The following is a 20,190-nucleotide window of genomic DNA, read 5'->3' on the forward strand; positions in this document are numbered from 1 at the left end:
TTTAATGTTCTGAAGTGTTTGAAATCCATTTTTCACTGGCATCTAATTAATGTTCATGACTGTTGTCACTTCTTATACAAATGCTGTAATTAATATTATTATGGCATTTATGGAGTGCAGACCTAGCTTCGGGAAGCAACAGAGCACTTTGCAAATCATAGAGTGAGGGGAGCACAGATACAAGGGAACAGGGAACTAATAATGGAGAAGGAGGAGGCCTGGCAATTGGGCAGCAAGGGGTCTAAAAGGGGAGAATACAGAGCGGAGCAGGGCTGCCAGTCTCAGGTTATGTGGGGAGTGGAGGGTGTGTGGACCTAAGTGTTAGGGAGGAGCCATTCCTTGAAGAGGAGGGTCTTGCGCTCTTTCGTGAAATCTTGAATCAAGCTGGTGAGTCTGGTGTAGAGGAGGAGGTTCCAGAGTCTGGGGTTGTAGACAGAGAAGGATTGTCTGCTGGTTCTTTCCTTCCTGCACTGGCTGAGTTCAAGTCTGCACATGTCCTTAATTCTGGTGGATCGTAGGCCTATGGAGATGCTCCGTTTCTTAGTGAGGTACATTGGGGACAACAGGGTGGCAGCCTTGTAGATGTTGCAGCAGGATTTCAAGATGATACATTCTTACAGCAAGAGATAGTGCTGTTCGATGAGGGTTGGGTGATGTGGTAGAATTTGCAGAGCCCTTTGATTAGTCATGCTGCAGCATGTACAACACATCTCAGAAGGGCCAGGGTAGTCACTGAAATGCTTTCCAGAAGGGCATTACCATCATCCAAGCGGGAGAGTACAAAGGCTAGGACAGCAGATCTGGAGTTGTTTTCTGGGATGAAGGGCTTGCTTTTTCACAAGATGGAAAGTTGGTACCAAGCCATTGGTGTCTTCCTTGTTATGTGCTGCTTGAAGGAGAGGGGTCTGTCAATGTTGAACTCAAGGGACATGGCGCACAAGCTCAGCTGGGGTGTGAAGCCCTTGCGGTTCATTGCTGAGAGTCAGGTCTGGATGTCAGGATTTTCTGTGTTGTTGGTCAGCAATAGGAATTTGATCCTGGAGGGATTGAGCTTCAGTTAATCACAGGATATTCAGAGTTGGATCAATGTGAGGTTGGCCTTGAGCCTGTGGATGTCTTCAATGGAGTATATCTTGAGGTAGAGCTGCATGTCATCTGTGTATTGGTCGATGTTGTGTGTGACTAGGAGAGTTCCGAGCGGTACCACGGAAAGGTTGATGATCCCTGGGGAGAGGATGGATTCTTGTGGGACTTCACAGGTGATTTGGTGATCTAGAGGAATCCATTTGGATGAATTGGTGGCAGTTAGGAAGGTAGGATTTTAATAATCTGAGGATGATTTAGCTGATCCCTATGCAGTGATGTAGAATGTTGGTGAGAGTCTTGTGGTCTACTGTGTTGAATGTTGCTGAGGAGTCTAGGAGAATCAGGGGGAATGATTGGTCATCGACTGGGATTGTAAGGGCATCGTCAATCGACTGGATGGTAGACGTCTCTGAGTCTGAAGCCAGGTTGATAGGACTGAAGGAGGAGGTTGGCCTCAATATGTTGGAGTAGTTCTTTGGCTATTGATATCTCAAGAATCAAATCTAAGATGGGAGGATGGGTGATAGGGCGGTAGTTGCTGAGGCTGTCTGGATCTAGTGTTCATTTCTTTTGAAACAGGAGAATGGATTTGGTCTTCAGGGTTGAGTGGAAAGTGCTTTGAGCGAGGTAGCTGTTGATGATGGTCAGTTAAGGGAGGAGTGCTTCAGTCAGAAGAGTCTTTAGTACGGTGGCAGCAAGGATGCCATCCTTGTACAGTATGGCTTGTGGGATGCGGGGTGGATGAGAGGTCTTCCATAGTGAGTGCTTTGAATGTTGTCTAGGTAGTTTGGGTTTTGCAAGATGGGATGTGTAGTGTGATGTCAGTTGTGGCGTTGGTGTCTATGTGCTGGCAAATGATACTGATCTTGTTGCTGAAGAAAGGATTGATGGCAGAGGATTTTTCAATGGAGTGTGGAACAGGTGGGTGAGGCAGAGGGTTGATGTAATGCTTGATGGCTTTGAAGAGGGCTCTGCTTTCATTGTTGGCCTTAGCTGCGGTGTTTTGTAGCAGCTGGTCTTGGTAGTGGTGATCAATCGTCTATGTGTAGCATGAAGTTCTGTGAGCAGGGCGAGGTCAGATGCGCTGTAATATTTCTGCCAAGTCTTTTCTTGTTTTCTGATGATTTAGGCTTAAGCGTGTGTTGTTTCACTGGGGCATGACAGTGGATGTTGGTTATGAGGGTGGTGTTGAGTTCTTGGATAAGCAAGCTGCACTCTTGGTTTGTCTGAAGTAGATATGCCCATGTGTGGTGGAGAATTGTGAGATCTTCTGTGGGAGACTCCACTGAGAAGTTCTTGAATGATCTGAAGGCTTGTTTGCTGTGTTTCTGATGGGTGTACTTGATTGGGGTGTTTTGAATAATGGCAAAGGGATTAGCCAGATGGTCCAAACAGTTAAGCAGAATCGGAGAGCTCTGGCAAAGGGTTGGGGGTGGGCAGGGTAATGATGATGAGGTCAGGAATACAACCTTTTCTGTGAGTTGGGTGTTTTATGTGCTGTCTGAGGTTCAAAGTATCAAGAAGGCAGTAGAGCTCTTCCTTCATTGACTTGGTTGCAGGCATGTCAGGGATGTTGAAGTTACAGAGGAAGATGTTGTTGGTATGCATGAGAGACATGTTGATGACCAGGTCTGTGAAGTCTCTCATGAAGGAGGTGTTGGGCTTGGGTCGTCTGTCGATGAGATGGAAAATTACTGTGTCCATTGGGGAGAGTGGGAAGTGGTAGGAAAGGTTTTTGAAAGGGCCAATGGTGGCAACGTCCATTTGGGTGCATGGCCATGAGGCCTTGTGAATGATGAGAAAGCCTCGGCTCTTCTTTTTAGAAGGTTTTATTATAGAATTCTGTAGCTGTTGGGGATGAGGACATTCAGGATGTGTATGGTTGTGGATGTCATCCAGGTCTTAGTAACGAAGATGGTGTGCAGGCCATGTGTGGTGATGAGGTTGATGATGTCTGTTGCATGGTTGATTGCTCAGTGGACGTTGTCAAGCCTCTGTTTTCATGTAATGATGGATGATGGAGTGCTGATGGGGCCTATGGTGATGTGGGCGAGGTTTCTGCAATGCGATGTCCATGATGTTGCTGGTGAGCGGCATGTTTGGTGATAAGTGGTGATGGGCTGTTGGGAGAGGGTGATGAAACACATACGTGAGGGGGCTTAAATGATGTTAGAGGAGCAGGGGTTCTGGTCCTGAGTCCTTACTGGTCCAAATAGGAATTGCCCTTTTCTTTGTTTGCCATTTGTTTCGGACGCCCAGGCGAGAGACATCCTTTCATCTAACAGTTCAGAAAGCAAAGGAAGGAGTAGAGCTAGGGAGGTGGGTGGGGTTTAGGCCATGTCACCTAGATCCACTTGCACCAGCTCACCAACTTCAAAAGGAAAGAGGTTGAAGGGCTGCTTAAGTAGGGAAAAGAGCGGCAGAACAACAAAAGATTGGCAGTGATTGGCTGGTGGGGTGTTTAGGTCATGTGACCTCGATCCACTTGCATCAGCTCACCAACTGTAAAAAAAGAGCAAATGCCTTACCACTTACACCTAGAACACTGCGATATAGTTGAGTGGTTGAAAATGGAGGATGCATTTTCCAAGTGCACAGTTTGTAAAGTGAGAGGCTCCATTGCTGTCTGGCAGAGTTTGCCTGCTACACCGCTTAAGAATAGGAAGTCGCTATAAACTGGCGAGTACTTCCAAGTGCACAGTTTGCACAGTTCGCATAGGCTCACCTTGAAGTGCTGAGGAAGCTTTGCTGAAATATTTGTGAGATTTTTATTAAGGTACTTTTAATGTTTCTAAGTGTTTATGAGTACGTATCAAATGATGATGTCGTGATTGTTCATCAGCATTCATGTGCCCCTCCCAGAAACCCCCGTTGGAACAGACAGTTTTGCGTGTGAGATAGTTGTGCATGAGGTTGTATCTAACATATTCCTGTTGTTGTTTTGAGAATCAAGCGTGGGCAGCATAATATTATTTTACTGCTGTTTTTATCACCCAAGTGGGATGCCCTTCTTTTCCCCATTATATATATATATATATATATATATATATATATATATATGCCATTCCACTGTCACCTGCTTCTTGTCTTGTGGTGCTCTTCTTTTGGCCCTTTCTTTTGTGCCTCAACTGGAAGTCCTCTGACTTCTTTGACTATTTCCGCCTGCCACATCCCTACAGGCTTATATCATGATATCTTTTCCCCCTCTTGCCCACCCTTGAATTGCCCCCTCTCAGCCGATTCCCCTTCCCTATTTCCTAAGCGTACCTGCTTACCCCCCCTACCCCCTTTCTTCCAACCCAGCGCTTTGCCCTCTGGGTTTATTTCTCCCTCAGTGTTGTTACCTGCGCAGGTCCTTTCCTATCCCCTGGTGTCCCTCTTCTGATTATTTCGGGAAAATACTTTCACCTCTGTGAATATATTGTTGAACCACCGAACTGCACAATGACCTGTCCTTCAGTGCAGTTTGACAGCAGAGTTATAGTTGTACGATTATGCAGCCATATTACGATTCCGCGTGTCTCTCTGGAGGCTGCTAAATACCTCACCATATGTATTTAGTTGGTGTTGAAGTGGTGCTGGTGTTGAAGTGTTGAAGTGAGATGAAATGGACTTCTGTTGCGCTTGTGATATCATGTGTCTGATGCAAGGAATTGTTAGAAGGAGCGTCGGCTATGTACTCAGTGACTGCATACTCTAAAGCTCCATTTTTCATGCAAATTACAGTGATGTGAAAGGACAGGAACAGGAAGGATCATGTGGATTCAAGAACGGTGACCTCCAGGGCAGCTGATGTTAGCTCAGCTGGGAACTGGTAATGGTGCTAGGCACTGAGTGGCATGGAAGACTATATCATGTCAAGAGGCAACCCGGGCATCACTGCCCACAACACATACCTGCACTCCGTGCCGCTCTGCACACCAAGTCTGAAGGTCAGACAGAGAGCATGTAGTCCTGAAGAGCATAGCGAGTGGGAGGATTATATGCAGGGCTTTAAGTTAGTTGGGTGTATAAAGGAGGGTAAGTCCCAATTTTTTGTTGTCCGCCTTGCAAGGGAACAGGGACAGAGGGATTTTCTGATAGATATATTTCTTATCTATCTAGAAGTCACATAGAAGCATTTCATTATTCAGAGAGCAGTCAAAGTAAAAACACAAATTTTAATAGTTTAAGTTCTACACTTTTTTAAGTAGTCAGTGCTTTCCACAAGGCACCTCCAGACTTAGAAAGAAATACATGAAATTAAAAAGTCCAGCAAAAACACACATATATTCTGCTCGTGGTGTCTAGGGTTAGTAAAGTGACAATTCTGATAAGACACTTTGCCAATTTAATTGTTAAATTTCTTGTTCAGTTTGGGGAAACCAAGACATTAAATGTACAGCATAGAAATTTTAACGCTGCAAAAAAACACAATTATTTTAGTGTCAGGATGTCTACATATGTTTCGGCACACAGTTTGCATCAACACCATCCCTGGTGTTCTGCTGTTTTAATTGTGGCCCTCTTCAGGACGAGATGTTGTTTTTCAAAATGACAAAAGTTCAGAAAACCCCAGGTATTCACGCTATTTTCCAGTGCTGTAAGGAATGGAAATATGGAATTTGTGTTAGTGTTTCGTCTAGAACTCGACTCACATTAAAAGCTCTTCTGGTAAAAGTTTGTGCGACATGGATACAAACTTCTCCACATTCCCACTTGCCACTGACCTTTATATGCTTTTGTAGTCAGACTCAAGATATTTCGTTTTATTGTAGCGACAGGTGGATTCACTGCCATTCCCTGTATGTCGTCGTACAGTGGATTGCTTTTATCTTGTTTGGGCTTAGTAGTTAGTCCTTTTGTCGAAATAATTCAGACTTCAAACCTACGGACACAATTCATGTATTGAAATTTTGACGAATCATTATTGCGTTTGTACATATTGATGTTTCCAAGCACAAAAGTCATCTTCATTATTTACTGATGATGGTTTTATCGAAGTCATGTAATCCAGTTTGGCACTGGTTGTTTTCACAATTACACGTTTCCCCTGTATGTAATTTCCTAGGGGTACCTTCTTTTTCTATTCCAAAGACCTATAGGGACAGATGGAATAGAACCTACGTTAGGAGAAAAGATCTCCACATTAGCTGTAATATGCTATCCTCCGCTCGTTTGTTAGCGTAATTTCGTTGTTGTTTTTAAGTTTCGAATCTTCGGCGTTTTAGTTTTGTTTACCTTCTGAATGATTCAGTAGGACGATCTTTTCTCATCGCAGTGCAGCTCCTCTCAGTTTCGGCGCAGGAAAACCAACTCGTTTGAATTTGGTGCCGCGAGAGAGGGGATTATAGAAATGGACACGACTTAGTACTTTAATCTCGCCTTCCGTGAGGACATGAGTAGAGAGATTGAAAATGGGGATTACCAATTCTGCACTGGTCCGTTCCAGTTCCGCGTCTGCATCCGTTGGGGGGCTTGGGTTCGATTGCGGCCTCCTTGTGCCCTCCCTTAAAAAAACTGTTGTCTCTGGTTTTTATGGAGAACTACTTCATTTGTGGAGATGCTTTCTACAATCAAAGACATAAGACCAGCATGGGTGCAACGTTTGCCCCAGATATTGCCACCTTATATATGGACTCTGTAGGGACAGAGTCCATTTATCACACTGATAACCCTTTCAAAACTAACATCATCGCATGGTACAGGTACATTGATGATTGTTTTTTAGTATGGAGAGGTCCAAACTCACTCCTGCTGGAATTCCAAGGATGGTTAAATCAATGTAATATAAACATCAAGTTTACCATGTGCCACAATACAAAGACCATTCCTTTTCTGGATTTAGAAATCAGAACAGAGACAGATGGCTTTTTAACCACCAGCCTATATCGGAAAAAAACCGATAAAAATACACTTCTTGAATTTAAGAGCTACCATCCAGCAAGCCTAAAGGCCAACCTTCCGATAGGCCAATTCCTAAGAGTACGTCGCAACTGCACGAATCTAGAGGACTACAGGACACATGGCAAACAACTCAAAAAACGTCTGGAACAAAGAGGATATCTGAAAAAGTATGTAAGCGTGGCATACAAAAGTGCGAAAAATAAAAATCGAGAAACATGTCTAAATCCGCCAAATAAAACTACTGTGGAAAAAATGACATGCATCACAACCTTCACTCCGATTAGCCACAAGTTACGCAAACTAGTCCTAAAGAACTGGCATGTTATAAAAACCGAGGACTTTAATCCAGTACCCCCAAGATTTGCGTTCAAAAGACAGAAGAACCTGAAGGACAACTTGGTCCATACATACCCTCAAGTAAAAAAAGTAGATTCACAGAATACTCTCTGGGACCTCCCACCGGTAACAGGACATTTTAAATGTGGTATGTGTTCGGTTTGTTCACTCACGAAAAATATGAAAAGTGTAAAATTGAAAGAAAGAATCTGGCAATTTAGATCATTCACAAACTGCAATTCACAATGGGTGGTAGTATATGCGATCCAATGCCCATGCCAACTTCTGTATATTGGGAAAACAAAAAGACACATTAAAATACGCATAGGGGAACATCGGACTAACATCAGGAACCAAACACCTAATAAACCCCTTGTTGCCCACTATCTCCTCCTAAAACATAAACCATGTGAAATATTCTGGTTTATCATTCAAACAGTTCAAATTTGGAACAGAGGTGGAGACCGTGACTTGGCTCTGCGCAAATGTGAACAGAAGTGGATTTTTGACTTGGATACAGTGAAAAATGGTCTTAATTCATCAGTTGAGTGGGGAATTTTTTTCTGAGGAGAACGTCTTGAGTCTGTATGGCCTTTTTTCAGATATTTTTTCAACTACAACAAACACACGGGCTGTACCTTATGAAAACACTTTCAACATGTGTGTTCATGTATCATTTCATTTCACTCCAACGAATAAAACATAATCACATATCATCAAGACCTCCAAAATAAGGAGCATCCACCATCTTGCTCACACCCTCCAAGATGGCCGCATGCGCCACCAAGAAAGAAATAGGCGTTTTTTGAAACACGTACGTGACAGTCATATGACATGCAAACACGGAAGTAATATAATCCCCTCTCTCGCGGCACCAAATTCAAACGAGTTGGTTTTCCCGCACCGAAACTGAGAGGAGCTGCACTGCGATGAGAAAAGATCGTCCTACTGAATCATTCAGAAGGTAAACAAAACTAAAACGCTGAAGATTCGAAACTTAAAAACAACAACGAAATTACGCTAACAAACGAGCGGAGGATAGCATATTACAGCTAATGTGGAGATCTTTTCTCCTAACGTAGGTTCTATTCCATCTGTCCCTATAGGTCTTTGGAATAGAAAAAGAAGGTACCCCTAGGAAATTACATACAGGGGAAACGTGTAATTGTGAAAACAACCAGTGCCAAACTGGATTACATGACTTCGATAAAACCATCAGGTCAGTAAATAATGAAGATGACTTTTGTGCTTGGAAACATCAATATGTACAAACGCAATAATGATTCGTCAAAATTTCAATACATGAATTGTGTCCGTAGGTTTGAAGTCTGAATTATTTCGACGAATGGACTAACTACTAAGCCCAAACAAGATAAAAGCAATCCACTGTACGACGACATACAGGGAATGGCAGTGAATCCACCTGTCGCTACAAATAAAACTAAATATCTTGAGTCCGACTACAAAAGCATATAAAGGTCAGTGGCAAGTGGGAATGTGGAGAAGTTTGTATCCATGTCGCACAAACTTTTACCAGAAGAGCTTTTAATGTGAGTCGAGTTCTAGACGAAACACTAACACAAATTCCATATTTCCATTCCTTACAGCACTGGAAAATAGCGTGAATACCTGGGGTTTTCTGAACTTTTGTCATTTTGAAAAACAACATCTCGTCCTGAAGAGGGCCACAATTAAAACAGCAGAACACCAGGGATGGTGTTGATGCAAACTGTGTGCCGAAACATATGTAGACATCCTGACACTAAAATAATTGTGTTTTTTTGCAGCGTTAAAATTTCTATGCTGTACATTTAATGTCTTGGTTTCCCCAAACTGAACAAGAAATTTAACAATTAAATTGGCAAAGTGTCTTATCAGAACTGTCACTTTACTAACCCTAGACACCACAACCAGAATATGTGTGTGTTTTTGCTGGACTTTTTAATTTCATGTATTTCTTTCTAAGTCTGGAGGTGCCTTGTGGAAAGCACCGACTACTTAAAAAAGTGTATAACTTAAACTATTAAAATTTGTGTTTTTACTTTGACTGCTCTCTCAATATTGAAATGCTTCTATGCGACTTCTAGATAGATAAGAAATATATCTATCAAAAAATCCCTCTGTCCCTGTTCCCTTGCAAGGCGGACGAAAAGAGGGGTAATTGAGCTTTTGTTACTTTGTTTCCCTTTAAGTTAGTTGGGGACTTTTATTTCCATTTAAAGCACTCTTGCTATGTGTAGGTTGCTGGCTAGAGCTGTGGATGGTGGCCAGTATTGGGTTACAAAGGGAGGAGAAAAACACAGAGGCAAGAGCATGGAGGTTAGAGCATGCTGGTCAAGTGGCACAGCGAGTAGAGCGCTCGCTTTGACATCAGTGCAGAGCCTGCGAACGCAGGTTCGAATCCCGGCAGCGCCCAACTCAGCGTTTCATCCTTCCGAGGTCGATAAATGAGCACCACACACCGTGGGTAATAATAAGCAGCGCTCAGATACCTAGGGGTTCGTAGCGCTATATTAATGCCAAATTATTATTATTATTATTATAATAAGGGAGGAAGGGGGCAAAAAAGTGAAAACGCACCCTATAGGGAGCAGGGTTTTTCAGTTGACAGCAATTAGGGAGGAATGGAAAGAGCAGACTTAAGACCTAGCATTAACAGGATTCTGATAGTCTAACAAAAGAAGGTAGAGTCAGTCACACTATGATTATAGTAGGCCTGCAGCCCCTCTTGAGTAGATACACTGGTCTTTCTGATGTTGCTGAACCTGTGGTTAGCTCTGACGTTTCCTAGATGACACTGTGTATATTTCCGAACTTTTAAAAAGCTGCAACTCTCAAAAAGGGGGATACTTATAAGACGTGGACCTAGACTTGCTTACTTTGATCCCTACTTGTGTTATATGATGTTATTGGGCAGTATATCGTAGTTCACTGCCATTTTCTTTTACTCTTGGGGCTATGGGACCTGCAAGAAAGCTGAAATGGGTTTGGTTAATGCAGACAGTGGTCAAATGCAAGATAGCTTTTTTGTTGTGTTGGTGCATTCAGGTTGGAAAAACCTGTGCGCTGCATGCTGGTATTCTTTTTTAGGTAATTTGTGTCTGGTAACTCTATCCCGAAGGGAGGCTTTTGTGCCCATAGGTATGCAGTGATGTTACCGAATGGGTAATCCTGAAGAAGGTTACAACGAAAACATTTTCACTGAAAGAAAAATCGAACATTTTAAAAAATAAAATGGGAAAAATATATATGGGGATGGGGTAAGTGGGCGAAATGAGTAGAGGGGTTATTAGGGTGGGATCTTGAGCATTAGCAAGTAGTGGTTTTAGGGGGACCCCCTAAAAAACTAAATTTGGTGAATGTTCCTGTAAAAAAGCTTTATTGAATTTTTTTTTCGGTATTACTGTTTTCGGTACCATCACATGGAACCGTGCCCATAGTGTGAAGGATAGGAGTGTTTTGAACAAGTTGGCGTGAGATTTCTGCTTGATTCATAACTGTGGGTCGGTGGTTTATTTGACGTGCCTCGTATACGACATACAGTTGGAGCATATTAGATGTGACGAGAATGAATCAGGCTTCATTTCCATCCCATAATTGACCGAAATAAATGCAAACATTCTTTTCTTTTTGTATCTGACCACTCCCACTTACTGTGCCTTCAACCAATCAATATAGTTCAGATCCCAGATACCTGTAAAGATAGAGCAAAGTTGCTGAATTTAAGAGGTTGCAAGACTGACAGGGCAAGTGTGAAATCCACAGTTACAATTTCACTCACAAAATTCCAGCAGGGTTTCATAAATGTATGGGGAAACCATATGGATCGGTCCCTCATGCTCTTTATCTGTTTTACTTTTTCTGTGATTTTTGTATAGCCCCAAACGCCACCTTATAACAACTCTGGAGTGCTATCAGCTGCGGAGAGTTCAATAAAGCAGCAAAGAACAGGCAAGTCCTCACCTCTCGTCTGAACTTCACGCTTTCTTGTCCGAGACGAAGATGGGATGCTAGTGTTTTTCTGAGGGAGGAGCCCACCCAGAGCTCTGACTGCATAACGGGTGTGTTTTCACTGGTGCGAGGCCAGCAAATTATGAGAAGCCAATTTTGGGTAATTGGTTGGCTGGTGGTGGAGCTGTATACTGCCAATGGAAAAGAGGCAGAACCTATCAGCTCTACTCGTCCATTTATTTGCAATATGTAGAAGGCCCTTCTCGGGTTATCGCCATGCTATTAAGAGCTACTATATTCAAGTCTGCTAGCCAGTGGGACTCAAGAATAACATCATAAGACAATGAAAACATGTTTCTGGACTTTTTCCTTGCCTAACAGCAATCATTCTACCAACGAAAATGCAAATAGACCATTCTCCGAAAGCAAAACATTCTCAAAACTTTTCCTTTTCCAACATAATTGGATTTTCAGTTTGTACCTTTACTATACGAATTAAAGAAGAATCCAGAGATTATGGGCAATAAAGTTGATAGAGATGCGCAGGATCTGAGTTTAGGAAGGCAAGTATCATTCAGTCATTCTAAAGGAAATATGAGGCGTTCACTTTATCCAACATTTTCAGAAGATGAACACTGAGAACAATGAAAGGACGGTGTCTAGTCAAAGGATCGAAAAAAAAGGGTCGACAGGACAAAGAATTGACACCAAAGGGTCGACAGGACCAAGGATCAAATTTTTGTTTTAAATTATATATATTTTTTTTAGGTTTTCGTTTTGGGAAAAAAGTGATTTTTAGCAAAAAATGGGGGTTGGTGGGACCCCCCCCAAAAAAAAAAGTAAAAAAAAAAAAATAATAATTCGATCCTTTGTCCTGTCGACCCTTTGGTGTCGATCCTTTGTCCTGTCGACCCTTTTTTTCCGATCCTTTGACCTACAACCTGAAAGGACTACAGCCCACCTCAATAATCTGCTCGTCATACTCGTCGAAGGGCTTGGCGTCTTTTCTGTTGTAGAAGGTGGCCACCCCCACAATTTCTTCTTTCTTATTTACAATGGGCAACGAGAGCACGTTTTTTATCATCCAGCCAGTCTCATCTACGGGCTCTTTCTGGGGAAGAGGAGAGTGCGAAATAAAAACAGAATTAATTCAGATGAACAATAAAAGTGTCGTCTTTGCATTCAGAATAGTGCGCACTGTAATACAAGTGGTGTGGAAAGGAGTCTCCAGCCCGGGACATTTTTTTTTGATGAAAGGGTCAGGGATTAGGGTTTGGTGTGCGCAAACCTCACTGAATCAAGTTAAATTGTTCAGAAGGGTCAAAAAAGGCAAAATTGCTCAACTGAAATTCAGCATACGTGAAACCTTCTCAGAAAGGTTCATGTATATTCACAAAAACTATCACTCACTTCTGTTCCGATATCAGTTAGCGTAGATCAGGTCATTTGGTTATGCTTGGAGCATATGGACATCTACGGCTACAAATGAGCAGACAAATACTGTCGAAATAATTGCCCGGCGCAAAAGCAATTGGCATAGCACACAAAGCATTGCACTTAACACTAACCTTCAAACAAACTAATATGGAGAGTTATTGTAATAACTGTACAATTCTCAGACTATTCATTGCTAACTTTAAACAGTATTGTCTAGGAGAAGAGGATACTCCTAGTTATTGTATCAGAACAAAGGGCCAGGGAGCTGGGCCTCTTGCCGTTGGCTAAAAATGATATTATGAAAGAGCTGTCTATTTGCTGCTAGAGAAAAACAAGACCGTTTATAATATCAACCACAGGTCTATTGCCTTCAGTTACGGCAACAAGCTCCATGCCTTCAACAATTCTGCTTTCATTCTGCTGTCTGTGGAGACTAGGCAACAGTATGACCACTTCCACTAGTCAGGCTACTCCGTGGGATGTGGGGGGTTCAGACAGACCTCCCAGCGGATATATGTGGATAACTGAATTTGTGCATGTATGTGGAGATCTGCAAAAAGTGTCCCTGGGATGACTCCACATGTGCGCGGAGACCCCCCATATTCTCCCTTTTGTGTATGATGCATAGGGCATGCAGATGGTGGTACCGGTATGGTACCGGCGGCAACCATGGTGCTAATAGCACCATGGTTTACCGCCTACCGTGTACCGAGGCCCTATATGCTCAGACATAGCGGGACTATCTGGTGATGCTGCTTTTAGGGGAACTGTCAGGTATCTGAGGTGTGCAGATTCGTAGGAGATGTTCATGCATGACCGCAGTGCAGTATTAACACCACATATTACCAGATGCACCCTAGAAAATAGGTGGATACGTTTTTCCCTGCATCCACCGAGATAAGAAGAAGGGCATTTTAGTGCCATTAAACTGTAGAAGTGGGCAGAACCTACAGTGTTTATTGGAATTCAGGTGATCACCCCCCCCCCGACAGCACTTAAGGAGTTAATTCTACTATATTATTGAAATACTGTGGCCAGGGAGAAGACAAAATTCATACAAGACATGCTGAACCGGTTCACAGTTTCCAGTACGTTTACCCCAGGCCCCCAATATCATTCACTGTGGGATAGAGACCTTAAATGGGATTACCTGGAAGTGGAAGAAGTCATCAACTGCTGCATTCATCATATTGCAAATCTAAAGCATGGAGAGACAACAAAGATTTGGAGATCATCACATATGCATGTTTCTCTATGTGCAAATGGGACTACCACAATTTAAAAAAATGCAACATATCAATCTGATGGGTTTGAATTACCTGTTGAGACACACACAAATCACATGTATCGCATTTGTGAATAGCATAACACAGTTTTAATGGGTTTAGCAAACACATTTTCCAGACTTCCTTACTTGGACAACAAAAAAATCTCTATGAAACAGTGTGTTGTATAACAAGTAAACATCATGTCAACATAAAATATATGACTGAATATGTATCTGATAACATCATTCAAGCGCATGAAATTAATGATGTTGGCTTGCCTGTTTTATTGTATTCCATTAAACTTCCTCCTTTCAGTGAACAACTATTGTAAACCTGGTGCCACATTGCGGTGGGACTGAATGCTGTGCTTTATTAGATTAAAATGAGCCCATGTTACATAGCTCTAGACCGTCTGTCTGTGAGGTCTCACCCTTTATTATACAGGAGCACGGGGCGGAAGAGACCAGGGGATGGAGTATGTCCTCAGTATCCAGGGAGTCAGGATAGGTGGCATTCCGAGGACCCCAATGGAGATAAAGTAAAGTATTTCAGGGGTCAGATCATATTTGACCTGCTCTCTGTGACTGTCAGAGTACCAGGGGCTGCCTTTTGGCATTAGAATGCCACTGCACCATATGACGCAGGTCCTGGCTTGGCAGAAGCCCTTTGCACTGGCATGTCTGAATGATATGGTAGTCTTCAGTAGAGATTGTGGGCCCCATCTAAAGCACACAAGTATTCTGCTTGAGCGGAATGCTCACTGGCCTGGAAGCACAGGAATGTCCTGGTATCTGCCAGACGGGAACCACTGTTACCACTTAGTGGAGCGACATTGCTGTGGTAACGGCCGAAGGGGCCACTGTTTATTTTATAATGTACATCATTTTGGGTACTTGGTAATGCAGGAACTTTGCACGAAACATGCATAGAGCTGCACAAAATATATATTTAAACCAATCAAGGTACAAAAAAGAAATATAAATAAATATAATGACAATTTGAATAAACTTACAATATAAAAGCCTATACAATATAAGATACCAAACCACTATTCAAAAAGAAAAAACAAGCACAGAAAAACCTAGTGTAGAGGAGCAGGTGGACGTACTATCGCTAACTCCTGCCCCCTCACTGCCATCATACTAGAACAGTATAAGAGCCCTACATGAGACCCCATGTGTTATGCCTATACCGTATTGAGTGTATGAAAGACGATATGCACTCAGACAACGCTCAAATGTATCCTCAAACTGAGAGAGTGGAAGGATATCGTGTGGAAGGATATCAGCACGCACCATTGGACATCATGTAGTGCTGAGTGAAGTCTGACGAGGGCAGAGTGATGTCATGAAGAACATATACAAGGACATAATGAAACAATAGGAAAATGCTGAAGAGTGACAATGTAACTGAAGTGACAAGAGAAACATGTACGAAATGATAAAGTAATCATATATGCAAATGTAGATAAAGTAACTTGCTGACCAATAAGTGTAAATAGGCAGTAACACAAGATAGATGAGACATATAGAAGGTTGCTAAAGAGGAAAACTTAATGTGGCAAGGACGACCGTGATAGGAAAAGGGATGACGGCTGAAGATTCAATCCAGCTACCTCAGAGACAGACTAGGGGTGCAGAGTCAGGAAACGTTGGAGAAATGGCTTTGTGTACAAAATGAACAGGAGTTTATGTTGGCCTGGGATCAAGGATGCTATTTGAGGAATAGCTGCAAAGTAAAAAGGGAGGCAGGCGGACAAGCCATGGACGTGAGAGACATTTATCTAAGATTAAAGAAGAAGGAAACATTTGCAAGAGCCAAGTATTGGATAATTAGCAATGGATAAGTCTCCTACAAGATGGAGTGAGCAAGTCTCTAGAGGCGAAGAAGAGCAATGACACCCAGCATAATTGAATCAAATAGCAGGAAATAAGAGGTCAAAATTGAGACAGTTGCAGTCTCTTCACATGTGATTTGGAAGTCAAAAACAAAGGCTATTCATTAAACTGTGGATAGAGATAGTGGTGTGCTTACCCTCCTTTGAATGACCTAGTACAGAAAGTGAGCTTCAAGCTCAACTACAGACAGGAAACATTGGCTCATAGTCAGACTGATGGGAGATGATGAACTTATTGGTAAAGTGGGGAGCAATCCGACATGACTCAAGCACCTGGGTTTCATTTTGCTTATGTGCTTCTAGCCGAGCCAGAAGTCCAAGGTTAGGTGAGAATGCCAACCAATCAGTGGGTCTAGGGAGCAACCTGCTATACAAAATTGCATAGACCAATCCGCTGGCATTTCGTCCACTATAATCTGTATTATACATATTTAGAGGTAGTTTGAAGCGTGTCTCACAGATAAGAAACAGCCAATGAAGTACTAAAACATATGTATTCTTTAAGTAGATATGTTCCCCTAACCAATCCCTCTCTTTGATAGGTTTTACAGTTTTCCACGTAGGATGGCGTCATAGATGACACATATTGGGGTATAACACCTCTGTGTAATCAAGTTTGTGTGTGAGTGTTCAGGCATCAGGCCGATGTCTGCCAGTTTGCCCTGCTTTATTAAATAGGGAATAAAGTAGCACTTTGCCATATTCTTTGAGTCTGTCCGGTTATTTGATCTGAGATCGTTATTGGTAATCCCATCTAGCATAAGAGACATTTCAAGGTGCTAGAGCACATTTTGGTAACAGAGGATGGTTGAAGTCTAATCGACCTAGGCCCAGATCCAGCCCTCAAAATGCTCGACTGCTCCCGCCATAAGCCAGAAGACTCCTGTTGAGAACAAAATGCAACAAAACATGTGTAAGAAGATAGGGTTGACAGGTCCCCCTTTGACAAAGTTCCTGTCTGCTCCCTGCAGGTGCCCCGTGGGCAAAAGTAAACTGGTTGGTTGAGGGAGAGTCGATGCCGAAGGACTTGAGCAGAGCCCGTAAGCAGAACATTGGAAGTGGCAAAAATAATGGGATGGGGGAGGGACTGTTTATGTAAATAAAAGTAACAGGATTTTTGGGGATTCTGAAGAAGAGAAGTAGATACCTCGATACCTGGTTCCAAGGGGACAGGAGGATATGCAGTACAAAGACTCCATATAGGGGTGTTAAGGATCCCTGAGGCAAAGCCAACAAGAAGAGTGCATATCAAGCACTAAGAATGAATAAAAATGAGATGAGATACATTTACTAAAGACAGTAAAGGAAGGCGTACACAGTGTCAAGGGATGGCACTCTATTAAGAGTGGCACAGGACACCCAAGAAGGATTTGGGTGGTTGTGCCAAGTAAAGAGGACAGAATAGTTCACACACAGCGGAAAGAAAGGAGAGCGAAGAGTAGACAAGTGTAGTAAGGGAAAAGGTACAGGATGGATTCCCTCTTGGGGTGTATGCATATATAGGAAAAGGGTTACCAGTCAAATGGTCGAAAACATTTGTTCGACAGACAATTTGGTCGACACCATTTGGTCGAATGCCAAATGGTCGAATTTTTTTTTTTTTTTTTTACCCATTTTTTGGTTTTTTTGGGGGGGTCCCCCCCCCAACCCCCTTTTTTTCTTTTTTCTTTTTTTTCCCCACACGAAAACCCACAAAACACATATATATATAAAAAAAAAAAAGAATTCGACCATTTGGCATTCGACCAAATTGCGTCGACCAAATTGCAGTCGACCAAATTGCAGTCGACCAGTTGACTGGACACCTAGGAAAAGAGTATATCCCACGAACCTTAGGAAAACTCTAACCTTCTGCACAGTTTGCTATAACAGAGGCCCACACTGTTTGCTCAATGCTTGGAACAACAGCTATGGGTGTCTGTAACGTAGAAACTAGACAAGGGAAAGGGCAGAGGTTGCCTGACGGAAACCAACAGACAAGCTCTGTACAAGGGGTTTACAAACAGTACAAGAGAAGACACTAACAGATAAATCCAGGGAAAAGGAAGTTGAATAGCAAACTAGCAGAAGGAAATGAAGGGAAAGCCGTATAACAGGATTGGATAGGGAGAAAGAACTGAAGGTTGAAAACAAGTAAGAAAGCAAGGGAGCAGCAGTCGGAAAACAGAGGAACTATAATAACTGAAAGTAAATAAGGAAGGTAAACTGATTTGGATAACAGAGGGCGATAGGGTACAAGGTAGAAAGCTCAGAAAAGTAGGGAAGCAATGGACCAGGGCTGTAAGGAAGGAAGCCCCGAGGGATAGGGCTTAGGGCAGCGAAGTGAAGCAGGCTGCACGGCAAGGAGCCCAGAAGGGCTGGGCAGCAAGGAGTGAGCCCAGAGGAGTAGGGCCGCTGACTGTAGAAGGGTGCAGAAGGACTGTAGAAGGCTGCTAGACTGGAAGCCCAGCGGACGAAGACTGTAGATTGAAGACAATGGAGTGAATCTGCTGTAAGGCAGGAGCCTGGGAGGCAATGGCGGAAGGTAGCAGCGGAGCGTGATCAGCTGCAAGGCAGGAGCCTGGGAGGCAATGGCAGAAGGTAGCAGCGGAGAATGATCGGCTGCTTGGCTGGAGCTTGGAAGGCAATGGCGGAAGGTAGCAACGGAGCGTGATCGGCTTCAAGGCAGGAGCCTGGGAGGCAATGACGGAAGGTAGCAGCGGAGAGTGATCGGCTGCTTGGCTGGAGCCTGGAAGGCAATGGCGGAAGGTAGGCAGCGGAGAGTGATCAGCTGCTTGGCTGGAGCTTGGAAGGCAATGGCGGAAGGTAGCAACGGAGCGTGATCGGCTGCAAGGCTGGATCCTGGAAGACAAGGACGGAAGGTAGCAGCGGAGCGTGATCGGCTGCAATGCAGAGGAACCGCATACAAAGATACGTAGCTCGAAGCAAAAAGGAGCTGGAAGGACTCTTAATGCAAGAGACTGAGCCCCTGCAGGCAGCAGCTTTTATACTGCCCAGCCCAGCACAGAGGCAGGCTAATTGGTAGCACCTGGCTAAGCACACCTGCAGACAATCGGCCACCTCCCTCTCTGTTCCTGAGCTGGTGGAAGCAGAGCAAATCCCTAAGGCTTCTGGGGATTGTAGTTCGGAAGATGACGAATAAAAAGGGCCAGGAATAGATGGTTGTAGTCAAGTGCATTGTGGTAAGTGTAGTTTCGCAAATGGGAAATAAAGTCCAAGAAGTGAATATCAGTTGATCCAAGAGTTTTCCACAGATAAATGAATACCAATTTGTCCATTTTGATCGCCAATGTAGGCGCCCATGGCGCAGGCATGACACGCAGATTCTTTTTTTTTAAAGTGTACGTGTGCAGTAATGTATATCTTAGTGTAAAGATTTTGTTGTGTTTAAACTAAAAGATATAGAACGATAGTAAAACATTACCGCATTTATTACATTTTCTAATCAAGAGATTGACATCAATCAAGGGGATGAAAATCAAAGGAAACCAATTCCTAAATACTGAAGATACTTTTAAAATGTCAATGGTAGAAAAATGAGATAGTAAAAATGGTTAGAAAGTGTAAACGAAGGAACAGAGCGTTGCATAGATTTTAAAAGTGTTTAAAAACCATATATATATATATATATATATATATATATATATATATATATATATATATTTTAAGGAAGTTTGGCAGTATTGGATAGGTGACGTTAGGCGCCTTGACACTAAATTAGAGGAGCTGATAAGGGCTGCAAAGGGAAGCAAGTTTGTAGACACCCTGCCAGATGGCTACATTAATAAAAATGTTAAGGAATGGTTTGCTTCCCTAAATTGCGCACACATCAACACAAATTTGAAGGAGCTTGTTTAAGCAATATTTAATCCAAGGAACACACAGCCGACACGTGTTTCGAGCAATGAAGCTCTTTTTCCAAAGCTGTACACAATTACAAAATTAATATACATGTTTAACAATCCCATGTTTTGGGAAACAAAATAGATAGACCCAAAGTCCACAACAATCAGAAGGGCAAAGGGGTAATGCATTTCAACCAATTTTTTTTTGATAAGTACCCAACATAACATTTGGTAGAACAAATTGAGAATTGATCAATAGTACCACATATGTAAAAAACAATATACATTTTTCATCGGAGAAATATGAATTTGTGAAAAAATGAATATGTGAAAACAGAAGAATTATAACGTTTACAAATAACACACGTAGCAGGACATGACAATACAAGAGAGAAAAAGAGAAGAAAATTATAACTGGATTAGATAATGATTAAAACCGCTTGTGTGTGTTCAAAGACTGTATAAGCGCCCCATGTATTTTAAC

The 20,190-nt window shown here is 42.6% G+C and overlaps 1 protein-coding gene across 1 annotated transcript in view; it reads right to left on the reverse strand.

The window, feature by feature from the left end:
- Window positions 1–20,190, reverse strand: part of PDE6C (phosphodiesterase 6C) — a 674,049-nt gene that overhangs the window by 353,337 nt on the left and 300,522 nt on the right. The window contains exons 8-9 of the mRNA XM_069611351.1: window positions 13,847–13,894; window positions 12,221–12,370 (exon numbers count right to left, since the gene is read on the reverse strand). Coding sequence (XP_069467452.1) covers window positions 12,221–12,370; window positions 13,847–13,894 — 198 coding nt within the window. The remainder of the gene's footprint in view (window positions 1–12,220; window positions 12,371–13,846; window positions 13,895–20,190) is intronic.

The sequence above is a fragment of the Ambystoma mexicanum genome, chromosome 8, assembly GCF_040938575.1.
Source record: "Ambystoma mexicanum isolate Mex_15411 chromosome 8, UKY_AmexF1_1, whole genome shotgun sequence".
NCBI classification, from domain to species: domain Eukaryota; kingdom Metazoa; phylum Chordata; class Amphibia; order Caudata; family Ambystomatidae; genus Ambystoma; species Ambystoma mexicanum.